General features: G+C 36.0%; 1 protein-coding gene across 1 annotated transcript in view; it reads left to right on the top strand.

Annotated features, from left to right (window-relative positions):
- The window catches only part of DMD (dystrophin), a 1,739,631-nt gene that overhangs the window by 27,145 nt on the left and 1,688,394 nt on the right, over window positions 1-24,092 (top strand). Inside the window, exons 3-4 of the mRNA XM_068533304.1 lie at window positions 265-437; window positions 6,777-6,895. Coding sequence (XP_068389405.1) covers window positions 277-437; window positions 6,777-6,895 — 280 coding nt within the window. The 5' untranslated portion in view covers window positions 265-276. The remainder of the gene's footprint in view (window positions 1-264; window positions 438-6,776; window positions 6,896-24,092) is intronic.

Here is a 24,092-nt window from a genome sequence, read left to right as displayed (position 1 = left end):
GTTCATGACAGGCACTTTGTCCAGAAAGATCCTTCCAAGATTCTTTTGTTCAAGGAGCACTAGCTCCGTCTTCTTTCTTGAGGCAGGGAGAAAACTGCCCTTTGCCCTTTGAATCCCATTCATCATGGGAGGGTTGCCTGATCAGTGCAAATCTGTCATCACCACTGAGCCAGTATTTATTAACTGAAGATTAGAACATTCAGGTTTAAGTTTGTGTGCTCCTTGTTCATGCATTTCCTTATGAAAATATCTTTCCACACGTAGGTCAAAAATGTAATGAAAAATATCATGGCTGGATTGCAACAAACCAACAGTGAAAAGATACTCCTGAGCTGGGTCCGACAATCAACTCGTAATTATCCACAGGTTAATGTCATTAACTTCACCACCAGCTGGTCTGATGGTCTGGCTTTGAACGCTCTCATCCACAGTCATAGGTAAGATTATCGAGACACTGAATAATTTTTAAAAGTATTGATTTAGAGTATGATATCTTTTTCTCCAGGATGGTTCCTGATCATTTCCCACTATGCAACATGTTATTTATGTTGACCATATTGTTCTAACCATCCATTGGAATGTACTGAATAAGAATATCCTATTTTTATGTGATATTACACTTAGTTGTTGAAATGTTAAGACTATCAGAGCATGAATGTGGTTATGGTGGAGGGGGGGTATCAACATCTTTGAAACTGAGACTGCCAGAAAATCAAGGTTATATTCTAACTTTGCTAAGAATGGAGTTGGTCTTTCTATACAAATAATGTGTTAGTAATGAGCTTCAACTGTAGTGTTAAAAATGGTTGTAGATCTTATGTGAGTGGCTGTAGTGCAATTAATTACCATCATCAGATTAATAATGTGAAAAAGAAACATTTCTCTTGTCAGATACTTAGATAGCAAATACCATAAGGCCCTGTATGTGTGTGTTTATATATTTATATTTCAGGGTTAAAAGAGGCTCTGAGCATCTTAGCAACCAAGGCAAAGAGCAGACCACAATCAATTCTATGACTCAGTGCTCAGAATATCAAAAGAAACAATTGCTCTGGAACAGCAAAGCAATTGCTATAAAGCATGAGAGTTGTTCTGTTGACCTTCGTAAAAGGAACTCAGTGTGACATAGTGAACCAAATGTCCTTAACTATATTCACACTATTATATTTTCTAAGATAAAATAGTTGTTTGCTTTTTCTTGTATAAAGAAGCTCAGTAAGTGAGTTAATAACAGTTCAAGAAAAAGCAAAACAACATGGTAAATACATACATTATATATAATGAATACATTCATATATATTGTATGTATAATACATTTACTCTAAGGAACATCTGCTTTGGTTTTCCTATTACCCATCTCTTTTACCCAGCCCAATCCCCAGGGTCAAATACATTGCCTTATTAACTGTGTTTGAAATGCCACTGGACTGCATCTGCCCTGATTTTCAGTGCAGCTTATCTTTTCTCACTTTGATCTTTCTTTTCTCGACGAGTCTAGTCTACCATTTTCCTATGCCAATCTTGCTTCTAGAAACGTCCAGAATATAAATTTTCTTCCTGGTTTACCAGTCCGGGAGCAAATGCTCTCTAAATAAGCATCTTTGTTGGGTGTCTTGCTCCAGCTGGGTTTAATTAACCCCATCTAGACTGAGTTTCCAGGTGAATGACTCAGCAACCTGACTTTGGAAAGGAGGCAGGCTCACACTCAGTCGGCATGTTAAGCGATGTTAATGTGTTGTTTTTCCTAAGTGTGACACGAAGAAAAATATTCCACAGCCTCAGTACAGCCAGATGAGAGGGGATAGAGACGTTCATTCTGCATTATAAGTCAGTGCTCATTTATGCAGCCACATGCTTCACAGTAAGGGCCAGAACATATTGATCCTGCTGTTCGTGTACACATTTGCAGATGAACAGAAATATCGAGGATCGGGTTATGCGGTCCTTGTTGGCTCGTTAGCATTTTCTTTTCAAGTGGAAGATTTTAGTCCTGCAAGCGTGTTCACAGACTACATTTGTTAATATTCTATTTCATGATTTCTGAATGCATTTGTAAGTAATACAATAAACATATCCAGGTTGCCCTGTCACATCTGTCCCTGACCTACTCTTTGTCTCTCCAAATATCTACGTTTATATATTCTTTTGTCATACTGAATGAATCATCAATAACTACCTTCTTATACATAACATGGTTACTTTTCAAGAGGTTTCTCACAGTTGATAATGTTCTTTCATGAATCATCTCCCTCTTCTTTTTGTATCTGACAGATGAACATATTGTTTATCTAAAGAAAAAGAGAATGGTTGAACTGTTTGTTCCAGGGTGATTGTCATTGGAACACTTAGGAATGTCGTGAGGTGTCCTGATTTCAATAATTGAAAGACTATGTAGAACAAAGGCATGAACTTGATAACGAACATAGGAATTGACAAAGAGCCTTGCCAAAGATCAGGCTTTTAGTGACTTTATATTTCCTTAAGGCTAAATTTTATTTTAATATGTAAGAAATTAAAAGTATTAAATTAAAACACAGAGTTCACTACAGTGCAGTTAAAAGGAAGCCAGATTCTACTTTCATGGGAAAACCAAATGATAATTGATTAGAAGTATGCTCAAAATATGCAAATAAGTTGCAATAAGTATAAAGTTGCAGTTAAATTTTCTTCCTAATTTCTTATTTTAATTTATTAGCATAGAAGTAACATAGCACGTGGTTTAAAAAAAAAAAAGTCAAACATTAGAGAGGGAGGCAAAGGACAAAAAGAAACAAAATGTGTCTTCCTGACCTCAGCCCTATCCCATCACTCTCCACTTGCTAGAAGTAGTTACTGTCAGCAACTTCTTTTATTCTTTCTGACGGTTTTCATAATTATATATATTTCTTGATTAATTCATTTCTGACAGTAGATGGATTTATTCCTTAATATGAAGCCCACAAATATTACGTCTTATCCCCATCTGTTTCCTGATTTCATCACTATATTATAATCATTTTATTCTTATAATTGTTGCCTGTGTGACTTTAAATGACAGTGGTATACTTAGTTTCAAGTTTAGACAAGATCTGTTGACCACCTGAAATGAAGGTTGAGGATATTATCACCCTCATACATACTTCCTCCTCTTCTCTCCTCTCCACTTCTGTCATTATATTGTTATTCCTGCATCAACAATGTTTGTAACATTTATATCTTTTCTGTAAGTATAGGTTCTTGGCTTGAATCTGTACATTGAAAATGTATTACTGTTATTTTATAAATATAATTAACCTTAAAGTAATAGAAGTTAGTGTTTTTAAGCAATTATTATTTTGTAGGCCCTTTTCTAAGTAAAATAACCCATCTGTTTCTCATGACATACATACTATCATTGTCCCCATTTCACAAATAGGCAAATCACATAACCTCTCTGTGCCTCAGTTTCCCAAAGATCATTTGGTTATGTCAACCTAAACAGAGATAAACGGAGGCAAGGTCAAATGATCAGAAATTCAGTTTATTCAGGAACAACAGGGGAATTGCAATTTGGGAAACACATGCTGTAACAATTTACAGGCGAGTCTGTTGGGGGTTTGGGGCAGTCTGTGCGTATGGGCAAGGAGCACAGAGAGGGGGCAGTACAGCCGGAGTGCAAGCAATAAGTTCATTGACTTGAGGATGGGGAGAGATTCTTGGTGGATATTCATTGGTTGGGAGATAAGGCTTGATCTTCTGTAAAACAGGCGATCATAGAAAATCAGCCTCTGAATTCTTAAGTTCCGTTCTTCTGAGGGCACGTGTGGGAAATTCTCCATTTTATATCCTCTGGTTCCATTTTTGACTGAAATCTTTTCACAGCTAATATGCTGTAGAGCCAGGATATGGATTCGTAGGGGACTCTGCTTATCTACTAGGCTATGTTATCTCATTCAGTATGTCGGTTTCCTCAAAACTGTGGGGATCCTTGGTGGCACATTCTTATTTATGACTTATGGTCTAGGTTAGCATGGAAAGGTATGTGGCTTTCCTCTTCAGTTGGTTAGTTTTACAATTCTTTATGCGTTTTAAAATCATGTTTATTTAAAATGTTAATTAATGGTGAATTTTAATGATTTAAAACATTTTATTAGATTGATTTTAAATGCTAGAAGAGACCTCGAAGGCCATTCAGTACAATTCCTTCTTTTTAAAATGAAAACACTGAAGCTCAAATAGATTACATGACTTAGATAACTCGTCACCCAGGTAACTAGTTAGTGGCTAAGGAGAAGGCGAAGGGGATGAAGGGAAAAGGGCTTAAATGTGGAAGTAATCCTATTTTTTTATCATACTGATTTAACCTTGTTTACTTTGCTGTAGGTAAGAAACTGGTTTCCCACACTCTCCCACCTATATTCTTTTCCACTCCCGTTAGTGAGAGATGGAGAAATGAAGATGGGGCAGAGGTTGCATAGTGAAATTAAAACTTCCCCCAAATAGTCTAGGATTTAATTTTTGTTTCTTAAGAGTCTTTCCACTACTAGAGACAGCTCCCAATTTATACATATTTTAGGTTCTAAAAGGTTTTTAGCTGTTTTGGGTAACTTGGAGTATATAGGGGAGATTAGATTTACTAAGAAGTGCACAAAAGTCTGGTGAATTAAACAGGGTAGGAGCAAGTAGAGAAAAGGAAATGAGAGTCAAAGGAGAAATAAAGTTGCACTTTTATTTTGAATTCTGGTTTTAGAAAATAGCAGCTAACCCCATCCTTGAAACATCTTCTCTTGCAGAGCATGAGTTCTTAAGCAGGAGTCCATTGACAGACCCAAATGTCCTAAAATTCTGTGTAATTCTGTTTAAAGCTATGGATAGGAATTTTGTCTGGGTAGAAGTTTCATAGTGCTCATCGGATTCTCAGAGGTATCTGTGATCCAGGAAAGGTGAAGAAGCACCTAACTAATGGTTTCCAATGTTGTTGGGTAAAATTGTAATTCCTTAACAGCCAAGGCCTTTTACAGACTCATCCCAATCCTCCTCCTAACCGTATCTCCCACCACTTGATACTAGAAATCTCCCAGTGGAGCCAGGCTTGTGAGGTCCTGACTGACTGGGCACATTCTGCTCTTTTCTTCCCTAACAACTTTGATTCTCTAATATCCATGCAATTTAGAATTCTATTCTCAAGCACTTTTCTTTAATCTAACCCAAACCACCATTTAAGAATCCCTTAAGCCTCAAAAAAAAACTTTCTTGACCTCTTCAGATTTTAGAAAACCATCTATATTATTATCTGTATTTGTCACACTTAAAATGTATGTAACTTGTGATGTATGGATTTTTTTTCCTCGTTAGATTTAAAATCCTTATAGGATAAGAACGACCTCTTACACGACTTTGTGTTTTCTCCGTTATTAAGTAAAATGATATTCATATAGTATGTTCTCATCCATTCTCTGGTGTAGTCAATAAATATTTATTGAGCCCCTCCTATGTGTCAGGCTGGGTTTCTAGAAGTGAACAAACCTGGCAAAAATAATTCTATATTCTACATTCAAGTGCGGGAGATAGGTAAATAGATAAGATTAATTAAATGTATAATATGTTAAATAGTAGTTAAGTGCTAATGAGAAAAAATATAAGGCAATTAAGAGGGATAGGAAATGATTCTGTGTAAGTTTGATTTGGGGGCAGGCAATTTTAGATGGGGGAAGGGCAGGGAAGGACTCATCAATGTGACTTTTGAGTAAAGACCCAAAGGAAGTGGAGGAGTGAGCCATGTCTGTGTCTGGGGGAAGAGAATTCCAGGCATAGGGAACAGCAAGTGCAGATGCGGGAAACTATCTAGCCTGTTTGAGGAATACGAGGAGGGAGGCAAGAAATAAAATCAGAGAGTTAATGGGGAGCCGGACCATGTAGGGCCTTGTAGGTTGCAGTTAAGTCAGTGAATTTTACTCCCTTGATAGCAAGGATTTGAGAAGGTTATGATGAAACATTTTGCCAGATCACTCTGACAGCTCTGCTGAGAATAGATTAACAAGGGCAAAGGTGGGAATAGGGGAGCAGTTAGAAAGCTAATGCAGTGTTGTATGCAGGCTAAGATGGCGGTTTGGATTATGGTGCTAGCAGCGAGGGTAGTGTGAAGTGGTCAAATTTTGGATATATTTCTAAGTGTTGTATGAGAGTGAAAGAGTCATCAAAGTTGACACCAAGGTTTCTATACTGAGTACCTACAAGTTTGACCTTGTCATTGATTATTGAGGAAGGGAGAACTATAAGAGAGGTAGGTGAGTTGTCGTGGTACAATGGGGATGAGTATCAGAAGGTCAGTTTTGGATGCTTGAGTCTTGTGATAACTCTAAGTAGAGCTACTGAGTAAGCAGATGGATCTAGAGTCTGAAGTTCAGGGAAGAGGTCTGGGCTAGGCTTATAGAATTAGAAGATACCAGCAAATGGCTGGTATTCAAATCCATGAGACTGGATGAGATGAACACATTTTTGTTGCTTGGATAAGATAGAATAATTTCTCCTTTGTTTTCTTCAGGATTTTCTATTAAAATTGTGACTTGTCTAAATGAGAAATGTTATTGAGGAGTACCGAAGAGTAACACTCAACTCTTAAGGAACGTGGGCATGGGTTGGCAGTCAAATATCAGAACTGGGGACTTCCCTGGTGGTCCAGTGTTTAAGACTCTGCGCTTCCATGGCAGGGGGCATGTGTTCGATCCCTGGTCTGGGAACTAAGAAAGAATTGAAGTGAATCTCATGAAACATTTAAAATTGATTTATATTTGTCTTTATATTTGTGTGTGTTTCAGGCCAGACCTGTTTGATTGGAATAGTGTGGTTTGCCAGCAGTCAGCCACACAACGACTGGAACATGCATTCAACATTGCCAAATATCACTTAGGCATAGAGAAACTACTGGATCCTGAAGGTTGGTGCATTTCTAAACTACCACTGTTTTTAGCATAGTTTAATGTTTATCATCTCAGGCTTAACATTTCCACAAAGTAAGCACAAAATAGAAACTCTGCATTGTGTTTTTCTGTATTCCAAGTATATTTAAAATGTTCTGTTTTCCTGAAATACGTTATGAACTGTCATACATGATTTTTGTTCTCAGAATACCAATATCTAAAACTCAAATGTAAAACTTCAGAAAAAAGATTCAAGCCTTTAGAATGTATATGCCTCACAGATGAAGTATACTGCATTTAGAGTATATTGACTCCAAATAATTATAAAAAGTTCATGTTTTGCTTATTCTACCAAGAGATTTGATAGACTAATCAGCTATAAATAATTAGCTACTCTTGCCAATTTCATTCATATACTCCATAAAAGGCAACATGGTTTACTGTTTAAATCAGGAAATCTATTCCTGGCGCTGATTCTGTTGTAATTTGTCACTCTGGGGGAAGTCCTCCATTGAATGGTTATTTGTTTTCTGCTTCTTTAGTTCACAGGCAGTACTGTATTTATATTTTTATAATATTACACTTAATTAAATTTCATCCTTATCTCTGGTGCTGCATAGTCGTATCTTACAAACACGTGGATTAGAGGGAAAATAATTCCTGACCTCTGCTTTTCTTCTAGCCCATGAGGCACTCCTTAAATTTGCCAACTTCTTTGGAATTGCAGACTATATTCTCAACTTTCTTGAGGCTTTACCACACTGTAAACCCAGAAGTTGGACAAGCAATGTCAGTGGGATTGATATGTGCAATATAGTATGAGCTATTAGTACAAGCTATTAGTACAGGCTATTAGTACAACCTATAGTACAAGCTATAGTACAAGCTATAGTACAAGCTATAGTACAAGATATTTGGGTAGGGTTATATAATTCTTTTGTCTTTGGAATATTGAATCAATCCCAAATAAGGAGATCCTTGAGTGGTGGTCATAGGTCCCATCCGGAAAAGTTCTGAAATAACTCAGAGGATAGCCTTTCACTGGTGAATTTATCATCAACCAGAATCTAATCTTTAGTGTTATAGACCCAAAAACCTGATTACCTCACCTTATTGATAGAAGATCCATATGGTGGTGGTAGTGGTGGGGGAGTTAACTTCAAACCAGATGAAAAAAAATGATATAACAATCAAAATGGAAGCTCATTTATTTTAAATGAGATATTTAACAATCACAAGAACCAGAATACTCATATCTAATTGACCTCTATATTGCTCTTGATAAGCACATGGACTTGGGAAGGGAAAATTATAGCAATACAAATGTTTGTGAAGTTGGAATCAGATTAAGTTCATTAGAAATGTTTCTTCTCCTTTAGATAATGCATGACTCCTGTAACCTCTTATTATTGCTTCAGTAGATGGTCAATGTCCTTCCTGCCCCAGTTTAGCTGGGAGAAGTTGTATCAATCGTATTTCCTTGTTTTGCAGGATGGGGGAGGGTTACCTCACTATTGACTCCTAGTACCGATTGATATACGTGTTTCTTCATACTCTAGTGAGGTAGAGAGGGCAGACATAATGAAAATATGACTCCAACCCCTGAGGGTGAAAGCTATAGTGTATGAATCTGAAGGATAAGCCTGTTAATAGTTTTTTCTGTTTTTTGTTAAATCCACATATGGTAGTCAGTTTCTGTTGTCTGGGATATTCTTGTGTGTGCCTTATCCTTTCGTAAAATAGTAAGAGTAAGTTTAAAATAGATCTTTTCCTTGTTAAGTGATAAAATGGCTTTTGATCTCTAAGTCCTCCTTTGAATCAATGAAGTAAGGGAACCTAGATAGGCATCCACATCACAGTCAGAAAATAGATTGATAAGCCTATAATCAGAAAAGGGCAGTTAAATAAATAATGTATTTTATAGCATAAAATAGCCTGATATACCCAATTCCATATGTTCTCCTAAATGGAAAGTGTATGTTGAAATGCATGTCATATAGGCACACCATTATAATATCTCAAACTTGATAATTCAAAGTCAACCAGGTACAGTATGAAATACAAGCTGATTAATAGAGATCAAACTACCACTTATGGTTTCATTTTGCCAGTGAACTCTTCGATCTGAAAACTTTTGCTATTTATAGACTCCCTTCCAAGAGCATTCTGTCTCCTAAACTGGTTTATTAAAGGTTTTTTGGCTTTCAATAAGATAAGGATTCAGAATAAATCTTAAATTATATTTTTAAGTGTCTGTCAGTTCCTGCCAGTGTGTTAGGGAAATACTCAAATATGCATTTAAAAATTATTGCTCAGTATTTTTCAAGAGACGATATCAATGATAATTGAAAGAAAAAAAATTAACCAAATCATAAGGATTTTTATTTACTGATGAGTTAGTCGCAAAAGACAGAATAGTGTCTCTTAAAATCTAAGACTTAGAACAGGCTCCTCAATGTATCTAACAGGCGAGACTCACGGACTTCTTGCATGTCCTGTATAGTAATTACCTTTCAGAAGTTCATATTTTTATTTAACCAATTATTGGTTCTTTAGCTTATACATGACGATGTCAGCTATTCCCCAAAGCAATTTTTGTTTCATATCTAATATGCCCCTTAGGAGGCTAATGAAACATTTAGCTTTATATTTGGGGAGATTTTTATTATTGGGAGGATTGAAGTTATATTTGGCTTAAAAAATACCTGCCCAAAAATGTTTTTAGAATTTTAAACATATGCTTTATTGATTGGGTTGATTTATAAATTTAAAAGTCATTGAAATATAATTTGGAGCTATATGAAATCTTGCATATATCGACTTTGGTATGCTTTGTTTGGCCTTAATTGGTGTTTTGAGGCCTGAGGTTTGGTTTTAAGTGGAATTGCCTTTTAAAATGAGTAGCAATAGGCATTAGCATAAGCAATTTCAGGAGCTGTTTCTGGTGTGTTTAAATGTTAACATATGCAAAAACAAGTACTAGTAGGGTAAAATTATTTAATAATTTATGCATCTTTATGCTTATAGATATAAAAGGTTTATCTCCTTCAAAACGTATCCTATTGTGAATCATTCAATTCACTTTCTCTCCTGATTTCCCTGTAAGACATGCACAGTAGTGCATTGTGGGTTTCATGTGCATTGTTTGCTTCCCTGAGTTTCAAACAAGTTGGTTTGTTTGCAAATCCACACAATACTTTATGCATTCAGAGAATGCTTTGTCAGCTTTTCCTTGTGAATAACAAAGTGTAGATGTTCTAAAAGTAATAAAAAAAATTGGGGATACAAATTTGTGTCGGTTCTAGATGACTTTTGACTGTAGTAAGTCATTTCCATTTGTGATGGGCAAGATGATGTGCACATCATCTGTGGCTTACCAGGGTAACTTTAGAATGAAAAATGAATGATGAGAGTCAAATTTGATGAACACTAGGGCTTTCAAGAAATATTTGTAACCTCAAAATGACATTCACAAGGCAATTAGTTTGGTTTTAATCCACTTCATTTTAACAGCATGAGCATGGTGACACAGATTCTATTTTCTGCCTGGCTAATCCCTGCATCACTCTTCAGTTGTTTTTATTTTATTTTTTTTTAATGAATTTATTTATTTATTTTTGGCTGAGCAAATTAGAGATGGCATTATTGTATTAGCAAAGGAATGGGCTACATTAGTAGATTTAGTGTTGCCATCTCATTTGCTTAATGTATATTCAACACAACCTTTTAGCAAAGGAATTTGGGAAATACTGTGTTAAATACTTTAAATATATACTTCTGTTAGCATTGCTTAGAACAGAGACTAGCAATGATACGTAATGAGGCTTTAGAATAACTGATGGCCAATGTAGAAGTCCAGAGAAATGTGATTAACATATTTCTAGGCTGCATATCATTAGAGTAAGGGTACTTATTAGAATATCCTTGACTATTTTTAGGTTTTTATCCTGAACCTTCCTTTTTCTACACACCTTTTTTTCCATGGGCAGACACATTGCATAACTAGCTTTGACTGTCCACTGCCACTTTAACATACTTGAATGCATTTGAGTTAAAGATGACTTTAGGCGAGTATCTGGAGGCATCCTCAGATTTATCATTGCTACTATAGGAGAAAAATCTTTAAGGGGCAGTGAGGCAGTACTTTGTAATACATAGCAAAATAAATAAATGAAAACTTTCTACATGGGTAAAAAGGTTACCAATAATAGTATACAAATATTAGCATAAAAATGAGGATAAAGATACTATATTAATATTGTGATAGAGATGATTATACTAACATTAAGATATTACTGTTGTGATCTCCTGTTTCCTGATGGAGAACTTTCAAATTGCTTATTGCAACAGAAATTTAAAAAGTTAATACATTGATATATAGTTTCCAGTAGCCTGAAGTAACAAAGGCACATGAGACAGAGAGAGAAGGAGGGGGAAGAGACAGAGAGAGAAGGAGGGGGAAGAGAAAGAGAGAATGAATTTCACGTCTCTTTTTGATATCCTATTTTCTACCTTATTCTTATTTCAGATAACATAGAAAATAAATATTTTCAGGACAATTTGAGACAATCACTAATAAATTGAAGTGATTTTTGTTCTGCTGATCCATTTCGGTTGTTTGGATGACAGAAATAATTGAATGTAACTGTCCCAAATTCACCCATTTAGACAATAAAGAGACCTCCAAACATTAAAAATGATATCTGTGTGTGTACATGGCCTGAATTTACCCTTTATACCATAATTTGGTATTTTCTCATCTTTATGTTCTTTTATAATTTATCCAATTTTGCTCTTATAGAAAACAGTCAGCCAATTTATATGTTTTATTTCTGTTAGGAGTTTATTTGTTAAAATAAGAGGAGTATTATTCATTGTTACAGTTAAGTAATATAGTTTCTCACTTGACTGTGGAATTTTTTTTTATTTTTGATTTTTTTGCCTGCGTTGAGTCTTCGTTGCCGTGCGCGGGCTTTCTCTAGTTGCAGCGAGCAGGGGCTACTCTTCGTTGCGGTGTATGGGTTTCTCATTGTTGTGGCTTCTCTTATTGCAGAGCATGGGCTGTAGGCATGCAGGCTTCAGTAGTTGCAGTACGGGGGCACAGTAGTTGCAGCGTGCAGGCCCTGGAGCACGCGGGCTTTGGTAGTTGCGGCACATGGGCTCAGTAGTTGTGGCTTGCGGGCTCTAGGGCACAGGCTCAGTAGTTGTGGCACATGGGCTTAGTTGCTCCATGGCATGTGGGATCTTCCCACACCAGGGGTTGAACCCGTGTCCCCTGCATCGGCAGGCGGATTCTTAACTACTGCACCACCAGGGAAGTCCTGATTGTGGAATTTAAATAATGAAATATAGTCTAATCATGTGATTTAAGATTTGCATAGTGGATGAGGTTCTATACCAAATTTATTCAGAAGCATTTGAGTATAATCCTTGCCTAGGTAACTGGGAATCTCTTTTTAATTAATTTACCGGGATGGTTTTTACAACTGTTTTTTATTTAAGTTGGGGAAATATAATATCCTAGGCCTATGCAGTCATAAGAAATAATATTGAATGACTGACAGGCCATCTATAAATTGTTTAAACAGTTGGGAAATACATCCACCATGTTCCAATGCTGAATGACATATAATACCTATCTTGTGGATGGTGTCCCCAGGTATCACCACTAGGAGTCCATTAGACTGTTAAGGAAATATGTTAGAAAAAATATGTGTTGCTCCTCTGTTATTGATTTTAATAAAACTCATATCTGAAGTAATACATGAGATATTAGCAACTATGAGTAATTAAAGTGTTTTGTAGTTGATATTTGTGTTTCTTGTTTATCATGGGAGGGTGTAGACTTATTAAGAGCATTTTGCCAAAACAGAACACTATAATTTGCCTTCTCACTTGTTCATTGTGGTTCAGCACGTGCTGTAATGAGAGAGTACGGCATGCAGGAGGCTTTCTGTGCTTCATATCTGCGTACTGAGGAGAGTTCCTACTTTTTTTTTTTTTTTTTTTTAATCCTCAAATGTGCAGAACTAAAAGGGAGTTCTCCTTTTCAGCCTGTTTTAATTTGTGCAGCCTATATTGGTTTTGTTCTTATCCTTCATGGGGTGTTGATGGTCTCTTTGTAGATGATGGTGAAATGTTGAGTGTTTAGAATATCCTAGACATAGCTACCTGAATAGAAGTCCTCTATTAATCTAGAACACTAGAAGAGAATTTAGAAAAATCTCTCAAAAGCTTTCTAAGACAACAGAACTGGGGTCTGAATATTTGCAGTGTGGAACCCCTGCCCTGTCTTACTGTGTAAGTGAAAGAAGTGTGTTTTTTTCAGCGATTCCATATGGCAAAATATGGGACAGAAAATAGTTTTACTGGTATCACTCGATTTAGTAACATCTTGATGTCACCACTGACCTCATAGTCTTCAGTAGTGTCATTTAGGTAAAAGTTCCAGTGTATTGTTTTCTTGGCCTTCTGTTTTAAAGGTTAAACTAAACCTTCCAAATTTAAGAATTAAGTGTAAGTTTAGGACGTTGTTTTCCAGGCTTCCTCAGATTGTTATTGTTGGCAGAATCCCACATTGTAGAACAGGATTGCAGAATCCACCCTTGTAGAACAGGATTCCCACGTAATGCAATGGTAATGAATGAGAGAAATCTTCAGAACATAAAAATATAAAGACAGCAGCCAAAACACTGTCAAACTAGAATTGGCCACCATGGAAAGCAGTCACCCAGTTTTTCCTTAATTCAGAGACATTTGTTCCAGTGGAGGCTGGGCGGTGTTTGGAGGATCCAGGGGAAGCAGGAGGCTGGAGTGAGCCTCCTAAGGCAGAGGCTTTCCCTTTTGCCACCTTCAGGATTTTTTGTTCAGTGTTGTAACCAGATAGTTATTGTGTTTTAAAATATGAAGGAAGAAGACTGAAATTGTAAATACTTTGTAACATAATCATTTGTACTTGAATAGTAGGGTTTTAAAGGGCACTGATATCCCACCAAACAAAAGGTATAATAAATTGACCTTTTTATTAAAAAAAACCATTTTGAATATTTAAACAATTATAGAAAATGAAAATAAAATGGCATAGTTTGGAAATTTCTTTGAGGTTTTAATAAAGTCAATGATGGTATTTGAAAGTAAAGCATATGTTGCTTATAGCTGGGACATTTTTGTTCATTTCACAGTCTTCAAAACGGAATTAACTGTGTTTGATTAAAAAAATAGGATATATCACAGAACTTGCAAATGGATATCTGAAAACCTTAAAACGGAGTGCTAGGAAAATAGGTATCAGGTTGGTACATATGTTTTCCAATTAAATCATTTCCCTCTATAAAAATGCATGGGCCATTTAACAGCTAGAATATGAAATATAAGATGAAAATATATTAATTTACAGTAGTATTTGGATAAAATAGTAAGGAACTAGAGTCTTGGTTGATGCCATTTCTTATAACAGGATAATTTAATTCTCATAAAAATGGGATTTAATTCTTATGAAAGGGACCAGAAACTTTATAGTAGTCTTGTGATTATACTTAAAAATAATAAAGTACACTCTTAGATTTATTGGCTTATGGCAAACTTGTGGGGTTAGTGGGTCATATGCTATCTACTTGAGAGATGAGGAAACTGTAACAGCTATTAAGTGCTTGGGGATGTTATGTATTATTAAAATTTAATAAGGTGGTTGAAATCCAGTGTTTTTACTTTTTAGAAATAATCAATTGTCCTGCAGTATCGTTCTTGTGAGATTTTTAAAAATATTGCTGAGTAAACTTTTACCTCAAATCAAAACACAGTTTTCCCCTAAAAATATTTTTCTAATTTATCACCAGTGATATAAATTCAAATATGCAAAGCTCCTTTTGGTAAAATGTAACTAAAATTTAAGTAGGACAGCCATGTTTTAGGAACCTCACATTTCTTTTACACAATAATTCTAGGGCAGTTTATCCTTATTTTATAGATGGAAAACCTGAGGCTTAGAGAGCTTTACGAAAACCAAGATCACACAGCCAATAGAAAGATGAGCAGGAATCGAATTCAGCTTTACCTCTCCTCAGAGTCCATATTCTTTCCAACTGGACTGCCCAGTAAAATCACCTGGGGAGACTTATGAAAACACTGGGGTTGGAGCAGATATTCTGATTTTATTGGTCTGAGATGGGGCCCTGACACCAGCAATTTCTAAAAGCTTGTCAGGTGAGACTGTCATATAGCCAAGGTAAAAGTAGCTGCAATAGAACATTTGTTTCCTTAGGTATGTCTTTTTAGAGGATAAAACCCAGAATCTGTTGTCCCATGTTTTTTTTAAGACCTCTAGCATTTTCTTCCTCAAGAGGTGACTAAGCCTGCTGTTCAAATCTTCAATTACTGGAGCATTGCTTATTGCTAACAGTCCTGCCGTTAATGAGAAATGGTTTGTCCACCAGATAAAATAGAAATAGACTAGCTGTCACGTAAGACTGGCTACCAAAAACATTCTCTTTTAGGATTAAGGGACTTGCCTTATCTGCTGTCCTCACAGCTCTCTCTCTCTCCATCCCTTCTTCTGTTTATTACTTCACGGACATGTTTGTGATAGAATGACGCTCTCACGCACACACTGATTCCACCAGAGCGTTGTCCAGGACAACCTGTGTGTAGAGGTGGTCCCTGGCTCTTTGTCCTTTTATTTATTTTTCCTTTTTTTCTCTTCCTCTCTCACTTTGATCCTAATTAGTATCGCTGTGCCCTGTCATCAGGGGTTTGATGATCCCTTTTTCAGCCAGTAAATATCTCTTTCATTGGCATAGCTGATAAAGCCTCTTATTCCAGAGGAATTTTTAATAATAACAAAGGGATAATAAAAGTAAAGACAAAAATTTAAAATGGCAGTAAAATAATTTTCTCACAGTACAAGTTTGTGATCCTATAAATCCATTTAAAAGAAGCAAACGGCTTTAGTTAACTTCATGATCTCTGATATTAATGCCAGAAATAGGTTGGCTTTAATCACAAGCCGTTTATCTAGGATTAGTTTTGCTAAACAGTCTGTATTTCAGCTGGATATGTGACTTTTAGTGACCGGATATAACAGTCATTGGAGCCTGCAATATCACTGTAGCTGTGAGGGGATCAAATTGGCAATTATACTCACAGATGCAGTAGAATGTAATTTAATACTACATTTACTTAGCTGTATAGAAGGATACAAGGCATGAGAGATGCTGGCATGGAATCTGTATGTCATTGGGTGGCCCAGAAACACCCAAAATACACACATTTGCCCCTTATCCACATGGGGCAAGAGCCAGGGTCAGTGTGGGCCACTTGACACAAAGAAGTTCTAGCCACGATTTCTCACCAATATTTAATACCATTCTAGTAACAGAAGATAAAGGCCTGCGTATCAATTCACAGCCCCTCCTCCACTAGCCTAAGAGCAGTTCTACTTAGCAAACAAAAGAGGCACAACTTTCCCAGTTATCTCAACTCCATAGTTCTAGGAGAACAAAATTCTCTGGTCATTCTTCTAGGCAAGCTTAGGACTGATTTAACCTTTTATTCATACAGCCAACTAGCCTTGGGTTGAAATCCAATTTTTGCCATTAATTAGTTATATGGCGCTGGGAAACTTTCTGAGCCTCAGTTTTGCTCATGTGCAAAGTTGAATCAATAATATCTACCTCATACAGTTACTGCAAGGATTAAGTTAAGTAATACCTGTTAAGTATTTAGCCTGTAATATGCATCCAGAAATAGTAGCTAAAACATATGTCAAGTGCCTGGAATATTGCAGAAATTAAACGTTGCTTCCCTTTCTATTCCTATAAATTATCTTAATTAGGGAGAGCTGATCTTCCTAATTATTTTGCCTTCCTCTAGAATAAAGGCAACTCTCCCCAAATTAAATAATTACCCGTTTAAAATCTTACTGTTTTTCCTGTGACCTTCCCATCCATTCCAGTTTCCTGATCTGAGGGATTTTGCTGGTTCACAGCTGCGTTTCTGGGTGGTAGTCCTTGACACCCTTCAGCTCCAGAATATAATCTAACACTTCATAGCAAACTTGAACTATAGGTTGAATTCATCAGTGGCGACGTTACACACACACATACGCACACATGCACACGTACACATGCACACAGACTCAGTTACACTGAAGATGTTCAACAAGTCTCCTGAAGACTGGTTCATAATTATAATACGTTTTTCCTGTAATTGTCACAGTATTTGCAAGATGCTGATGAGCACACTTGCGAAAATATAGTTTTTCTTCTGCAACCATAACTTTTTATTTAACGATGTGTGGTGGTTGAACTGGTTCCCAAGAATCTCAGAAAAACTCTTGTTTTCTGAAACCCGGAGTAGCATTTTTACGGGAATGTTGATGTGCTCTGGTGTAATATTTTCTGAACATTTGTAAGTGCTGGGCACAGTAATTAACATTTTATAAGTATAATTTTATTTTATTCTCATGACAACCCCAGGAAGTAGACACTATTATTATGGCCATTTACAACTGAAGAGTTTAAGTAACTTGCCTATATCACTCAGCTTAGTGAGTTGGAGTTGAGATTCCCTGCTTGTAACTACTACAGAAAATAATTGTAATGCAGAATATTTCTGTCCTCCTCCTTGATTTTTTTCTTTGCATTGATTAAGAAGTTGCTCTCTTTATTACAGAGCTAATTGACTTTCTTTTAAAATGGAGGGACATCAATCAGTTGATTCCAAATGTGCTGGAAATAAATGTAAAAGTCATACAAACAGGAGTCCAGACCAAGAGAGATACTGGATTCTGTCTCTATACTATGATATCTCCCTCAGAGAATACTTAAATAATTAATCAAAGTGGAAGGATGTTTACACATCTTGCAAGTTTGGAGTCCTATCCAAGGCACACTAAAGTTATCAAAGCGAAACACTAACCAGTTATGAATATATTCCCTTCTACTCTCTCTCTTGTTAACTCTAGATGGCAAAAGCATTGCTTAAGGTATGGCAAAAGCATCGCTTAAGTTAGGCCAAAACATCTATCTCAGATATTTCCTCATCAGCTTGTGATGTAAACATCTCTTATCTACTCTCTAAAATATGGATTGGCAAAAAAAGGGAGAGACAGAGAGAGAGAGACAGAGAGAGAGAATCCTAAGAAGGACTAAGTAAAAATGTACATTCTACCTAGGCTTGAATATCTAAGTTTCTCTGTATGGCGCAGTTCTTTGTGTGGATTTATTATTGGAGCCAGTTGAGAACTTGGGTCTGTATAGAAGCAGCTGGACAAGTGAACACCTTGGAAAAGTGTTTTAAAAACTGTTTCATTAATGTTCAATTGGTAGAGGTGCTATAGGTGAAAGCATTTAAAGTGAAACGAATATACATATATGCCTGAGGAAGAGGAGTGGCTCTTTTGAGATCTCTTGAGAACTGTTTTATTTAAAATTAATACTATTCAATAGGCAAGAGTACGTGGTGAAGCCCTTGATAAATGTACCTCATATCACCTAAAACATAATAGTAGACCATGATATTGGTGTAGTTGTTGTTAACCGAAGGGAGTCTGAGCATATATGGCAGGAAGTGGGGAAAGAGTAGCCTAGAACAATAAGAATCATTGAGTACTTGGGTATTTGGAGAACCTTGGTGCAGTAACCAGGTTTGAAAAGGCTAAAAATAAGGACAAATCCCACCCAGTTCAAAATACAACAAATATAAAAATGAATAAGATGTAAGCTCCTGGATAAAAATTAAATAATTTATATGTAATTTTCTCTGCACTATTGTATCTCCTATTTTTCCTCCACCAAAACATAAAAGAACTGCATGTGAAAAATAAGAAAAAACATAAAATATAGAATATTAAGGAAGTAGGAGATAAATTAATCTTTACATTTTCATAACACAAGTAAATCTGATGGTTTGAAATATTAGTTGCAGTGAAAAGCTGCTCAACATCACTAATTATTAGAGGAATGCAAATCAAAACTACAATGAGGTATCACCTCACACCGGTTAGAAGGGGCATCATCAGAAAATCTACAAACAACAAATGCTGGAGAGGGTGTGGAGAAAAGGGCACCCTCTTGCACTGTTGGTGGGAATGTAAATTGATACAGCCACTATGGAGAACAGTATGGAGGTTCCTTAAAAAACTAAAAATAGAATTACCATATGACCCAGCAATCCCACTACTGGGCATATACCCAGAGAAAACCATAATTCAAAAAGACACATGCACCCCAATGTTCATTGCAGCACTATTTACAATAGCCAGGACATGGAAGCAACCTAAATGCCCATCGGCAGCTGAATGGATAAAGAAGATGTGGTACATATATGCAATGGAGTATTATTCAACCATAAAAAGGAATGAAATTGGGTCATTTGTAGAGACGTGGATGGACCTAGAGATTGTCATACAGAGTGAAGTAAGTCAGAAAGAGAAAAACAAATATCGTATATTAACGCATGTATGTGGAACCTAGAAAAATGGTACAGATGAGCCGGTTTGCAGTGCAGAAGTTGAGACACAGATGTAGAGAACAGACAGATGGACACCAAGGGGGAAAAACTGCAGTGGGGTGGGGATGGTGGTGTGATTAATTGGGCGATTGGGATTGACATGTATACACTGATGTGTATAAAACTGATGACTAATAAGAACCTGCAGTATAAAAAAACAAAACAACTAATACTAAACTTTCATTGGGTTATTTGTATGGAAATATGTTAATATAAATGTTTCAGACATTACATGAAATTTCTAAAAATCTTATATGTTCTGGTATAATGTTATAAGTCATAATCCTAGTTATTACTTTAAAATGTATATCTCAGAAATAACTAATTTTCTTGTCAACTGCATTATTATGAACTTTCATCAAATCTTTAACCGTGGTCATTTTTAAGTCTTTTGTCATTTACAGACAGTTCTGGGTGTACTCTGATGCTTTTGCAAATATGTTCCTATAAAAGGGTTTCATCTTCAAGAAATTCATGGAAAAGACTCTGACAAGTACAGGTTTCTGGTAACTGACTGTACTGCTGAACTGAATGAATAAGCATTTTCAGAACTCTAATGAAAAACTGATGAACTCATAAAAGTGCTAACAAAAGATCAAGATGAAAAAAAAAATTAATTACATGGGACTGAGTGAACTGATGAGGATGAGTATAATTTTTGTGACTTTCTGTTTGAATTAAAAAAAAAAATCCCACAAGGACCCAGAGGCAAAGAATATACAAATCAATTTTCACTGCAAAGTAAAGGAGCTGTTACAGTGGAGGATTACTGGACTGAATGTCAATATTATGACATAGTATGAGTGTGTTTCATGTTTGGTAATTGCAATCATTGTTGCTTTTGTTGTGGTCATCCATGTAGAATGCTTGGTGTCAGTCTATTTACCTCTTGTAAAAATAAAATACAGTGTGTGTGTGTGTGTGTGTGTGTGTGTGTGTGTGAAAAATAAATAAATAAACCAGGACAGTTCTAGGCAAAACAAAAAAAAAAAAAAAAGAATGGCTGTTATTGAAAGGATGAGATAACAAGTGCTTGTGAGAATGTGGAGAAAAGGGAACCCTTGGGCACTGCTGGTGGGAATGTAAATTGGTACAGCCCCTATGGAAAAGAGTATGGAGGTTTCTCAAAAAATTAAAAGCAGAACTAGTGCATGATCCAGCAATTCTATATCTGGGTATATATCTGAAGGAAACTAAAGAGATTTCTGCACCCCTACGTTCATTGCAGCATTATTTACAATAGCCGAGATATAGAAACAACCTAAGTGTCCCTTGTTGGATGAATGGTTAAAGAAAATGTGGTATATGTATACACAGGAATGTTACCCAGTCATAAAAAAGAAGAAAATTTTGCCATTTGCAACAACATGGATGGAACTTGAGGGTATTATGCTAAGTGAAATAAGTCAGACAGAGAAGGACAGATACTGTATGATCTCTCTTTGTAGAATCTAAAAAATACTTAAACTCATAGAAGCAGAGAACAGGCAACAGAAGTGGTTGTCAGAGGTGGGGCATAGGGTTGGAGGTGGGGAAATAGGTTAAAGTAGTCAAAGGGTACAAACTTCCAGTTATAAGATGAATAAGTTCTGGGGATGTAGTGTAAATCATGGTGACTATAGTTAACAATACTGCATTGCATATTTGAAAGTTGCCAAGAGAGTAGATTTTAAAATTTCTCACTACGGAAAAAAAGAAAATATTGAAACTATGTGAAGTAATGGATGTGTTAACTAAACTTAACGTGGCAATCATTTTGTAATATATACGCATATAAAATCACTGTGTTGTACATCTTAGACTTACACAGTGCTTTATGTCAATTATAATTCAGTAAAGCTGAGGGAAGAGACAGTGTTCTAGCAAAATAAAACATGGAGGTATGATGTAGAGTGACCAGTGTGAGAGGGACACTTCAGGTTGGGTGATGAAGGAAAATGAGTTTCAAGCAAAACAGTCAACCAACACAATAAACAAAGTTCCCATCGGAAAGCTGGTTGGAGTTTCGTTAAAATGTATATTTATCTGAAAAGGTTGATATAAAATCTTTGTACATAACAATATGTTGTGTCTTTCCATTTAGAAAGGATTTGTGTGTACATCCTCCAGTAAAATTAAATGATCTCCTTTACATATTGATCTCAAAACAAAAAAAACAAAAAAAATATTAGTTGCAGTGAGATTTCAGTAATATATGATATAAGTTTTCTATTAAATGATAGTATCTGTGTATTCGTAGTAAGTGGAAACATATATTTTAAGCAAAAAAATATTGCAAAAGGAAAAACTGATAACGCCTCCATTCTTCTTCACCTTAATCTTAATATGTACTGGTGAGGCAAATGGCAGTCAAAGGTAGCCAGCGCTTGAAGGAATGCTTTCATTTGTTTAAAGTAATCTTTTCTGAAATTGATCAGGAGGCACCAAATAACCGTAATAATTCTGAGAACTTTAATCTTACAGAAGAAATGGAAACTTTTGAAATTAGAATTTACTGTCAGAACTTAAACACTTGTTACTTATATAAGCCAATTCCAGCATTATTACAGAGCAATATTATTTTACCTAATATGTGTCTTTTACTGTGTTGAATGCGTATAGATTAATCTAAAAATAAAAAAGAATGATTTTGGGGGCTTCCCTGGTGGCGCAGTGGTTGAGAATCCGCCTGCCAATGCAGGGGACACGGGTTCGAGCCCTGGTCTGGGAAGATCCCACATGCCGCGGAGCACCTAAGCCTGTGCGCCACAACTACTGAGCCTGCGCGTCTGGAGCCTGTGCTCCGCAACAGGAGAGGCCACAATAGTGAGAGGCCCGCGCACCGCGATGAAGAGTGGCCCCCGCTTGCCACTAGAGAAAGCCCTCGCACAGAAACAAAGGCCCAACACAGCCATAAATAAATTAAAAAAAAAAAAAAAAAAGAATGATTTTGTAATGCTCAATGTTGGGCAGGTAGCTAGATAGACTTGGATTTTTTTTTCTCCAGTGAGTGGATATACCCGCCCCACTAATAAACTAGAAATTTTGGAGCTTCTGCTTCTATTTCTGACCTTGTAGTTTGTCTCAGACACTAAAAACCCTTTTAAAATTTACTTGCCTCAGGGTCATTATTTTATCAAGTAGAAATTCATTTTAATTCATCACTTACTGATTAACAACTTTATGTAAGAAAGAGTTCTATATACCCCAGATGCATAAAAAAACAAAAGGTATAGAATCTTCCAAGGACTGACAATTCAGTATGAGCCAACAAGCAAGTACATGGGTAACTATTATACATGACAGAATGTGACCTCATGCACACAAATTAAGTAACATGTAGTAGAATATTTTTAAAAGTATGAAACATGTTTAGAAACAGCATCCCCTTCTAATAAATGTTTATGTCCAATGAAAATGTGGATGCGTTATAATCTTTCAGGTGGAGTATTACAGTAAAATCCACTGGATCTTTACAGTTGTCCTTGCTCGGCTTCCTTAATTTTATTCACTGGACTTAAATACATCAATCTGTAAATAGTGAAGGTTATTTTAGAGCAGGAACCTAACCTGCTGTTCTATTTCCTTATTTCTTTCAAAGTCCATTGATTTATTAAATAATAAAGTCCTTCACCATTTTGAATAAGGTTTGATAGATATTGTTTTCTCTTTAATATGTGTGATTTCTAATACTGGATTTTTTCTCGCATGTTTAAAGCTGTTCTTTAGGACTGATGCATCAGCTCACGTTGGCAAAAGTCGTAAATCCACATGTGTGCACACGCATGTGCACACACATAGACACTCATAGGTTTGAGCAGGGTGTTTTTAAAAGCTAAATCTAGTGCAATGAATCACCTCCAACATGAGAAGAAGCTCTTTAAACTATTTTAAGTCAACATGGACAGGAGAAATTGGCCTGTAATACACCTCAGGTTCTTAACCTTTTTGGGAGCTATGGAAGAACTACTTCTCAATAAAGATAACATATATTGACAATAAAATATATAAGGGAGGACATCTACTTATAAAACTTAGAAAACGATTTAGTAGGAACAGTTGTTTTATTAGCCTTCTGCTCTTTAATGACTGAGACCATCCTGGGGCTATTTAAAAGATGATTTAATTTGTCTTCTAAACACATGGATGAGTTCAGGGTGTTTCTTTTTTTCCCTTGAACTGACCGTGTCTGCATTGACATTAAAGGCATGGATCAGGAATCTTTGTAATAATAAATCAGTCTTTTAAATTAATTGAGGTTGGTAATTTAAACAGCTTTAAACATGGATAAAATGAAGTATTATTAAGTATTTGTAGTAAAATATTCCATCAACTTGTTGCCTCAAAATTAAAGGTTGTTTCATATGTAATTTTAATGTGAACTGTATTTGAGTATAAACTGTATCTGCAATTTTTATGCAATATCTATATCATTATCTTCTTCATGCAAATGATCATTTGAACAAATATCTTCATAGCAATAGCCTCTTCCAGTTTCCCCTAGACCAGTAAATGGTGCCATCATCTATTCGCTCAGTTGCTCAGAGCAAAACCTGCAAATCATCCTTTCACCAATCCCTGTTATCCCTAAATTTCAATCCATCATGATGCCTTGTGGGTTATACTTTCAGAATAGATCACTAAGTCTTTGGTACCTCTCCCTCTTTACAGTCACCACCCTGGGTCAAAAAGTTTTCATCTCTTTCCTTGACCACAGGAAGAGCTTGG

Source organism: Eschrichtius robustus, chromosome X, assembly GCF_028021215.1.
Source record: "Eschrichtius robustus isolate mEscRob2 chromosome X, mEscRob2.pri, whole genome shotgun sequence".
In the NCBI taxonomy this organism is placed as follows: Eukaryota; Metazoa; Chordata; class Mammalia; order Artiodactyla; family Eschrichtiidae; genus Eschrichtius; species Eschrichtius robustus.
Note: the sequence above shows the minus strand (reverse complement) of the source record. Positions and strands in the feature narration are given on the sequence as shown.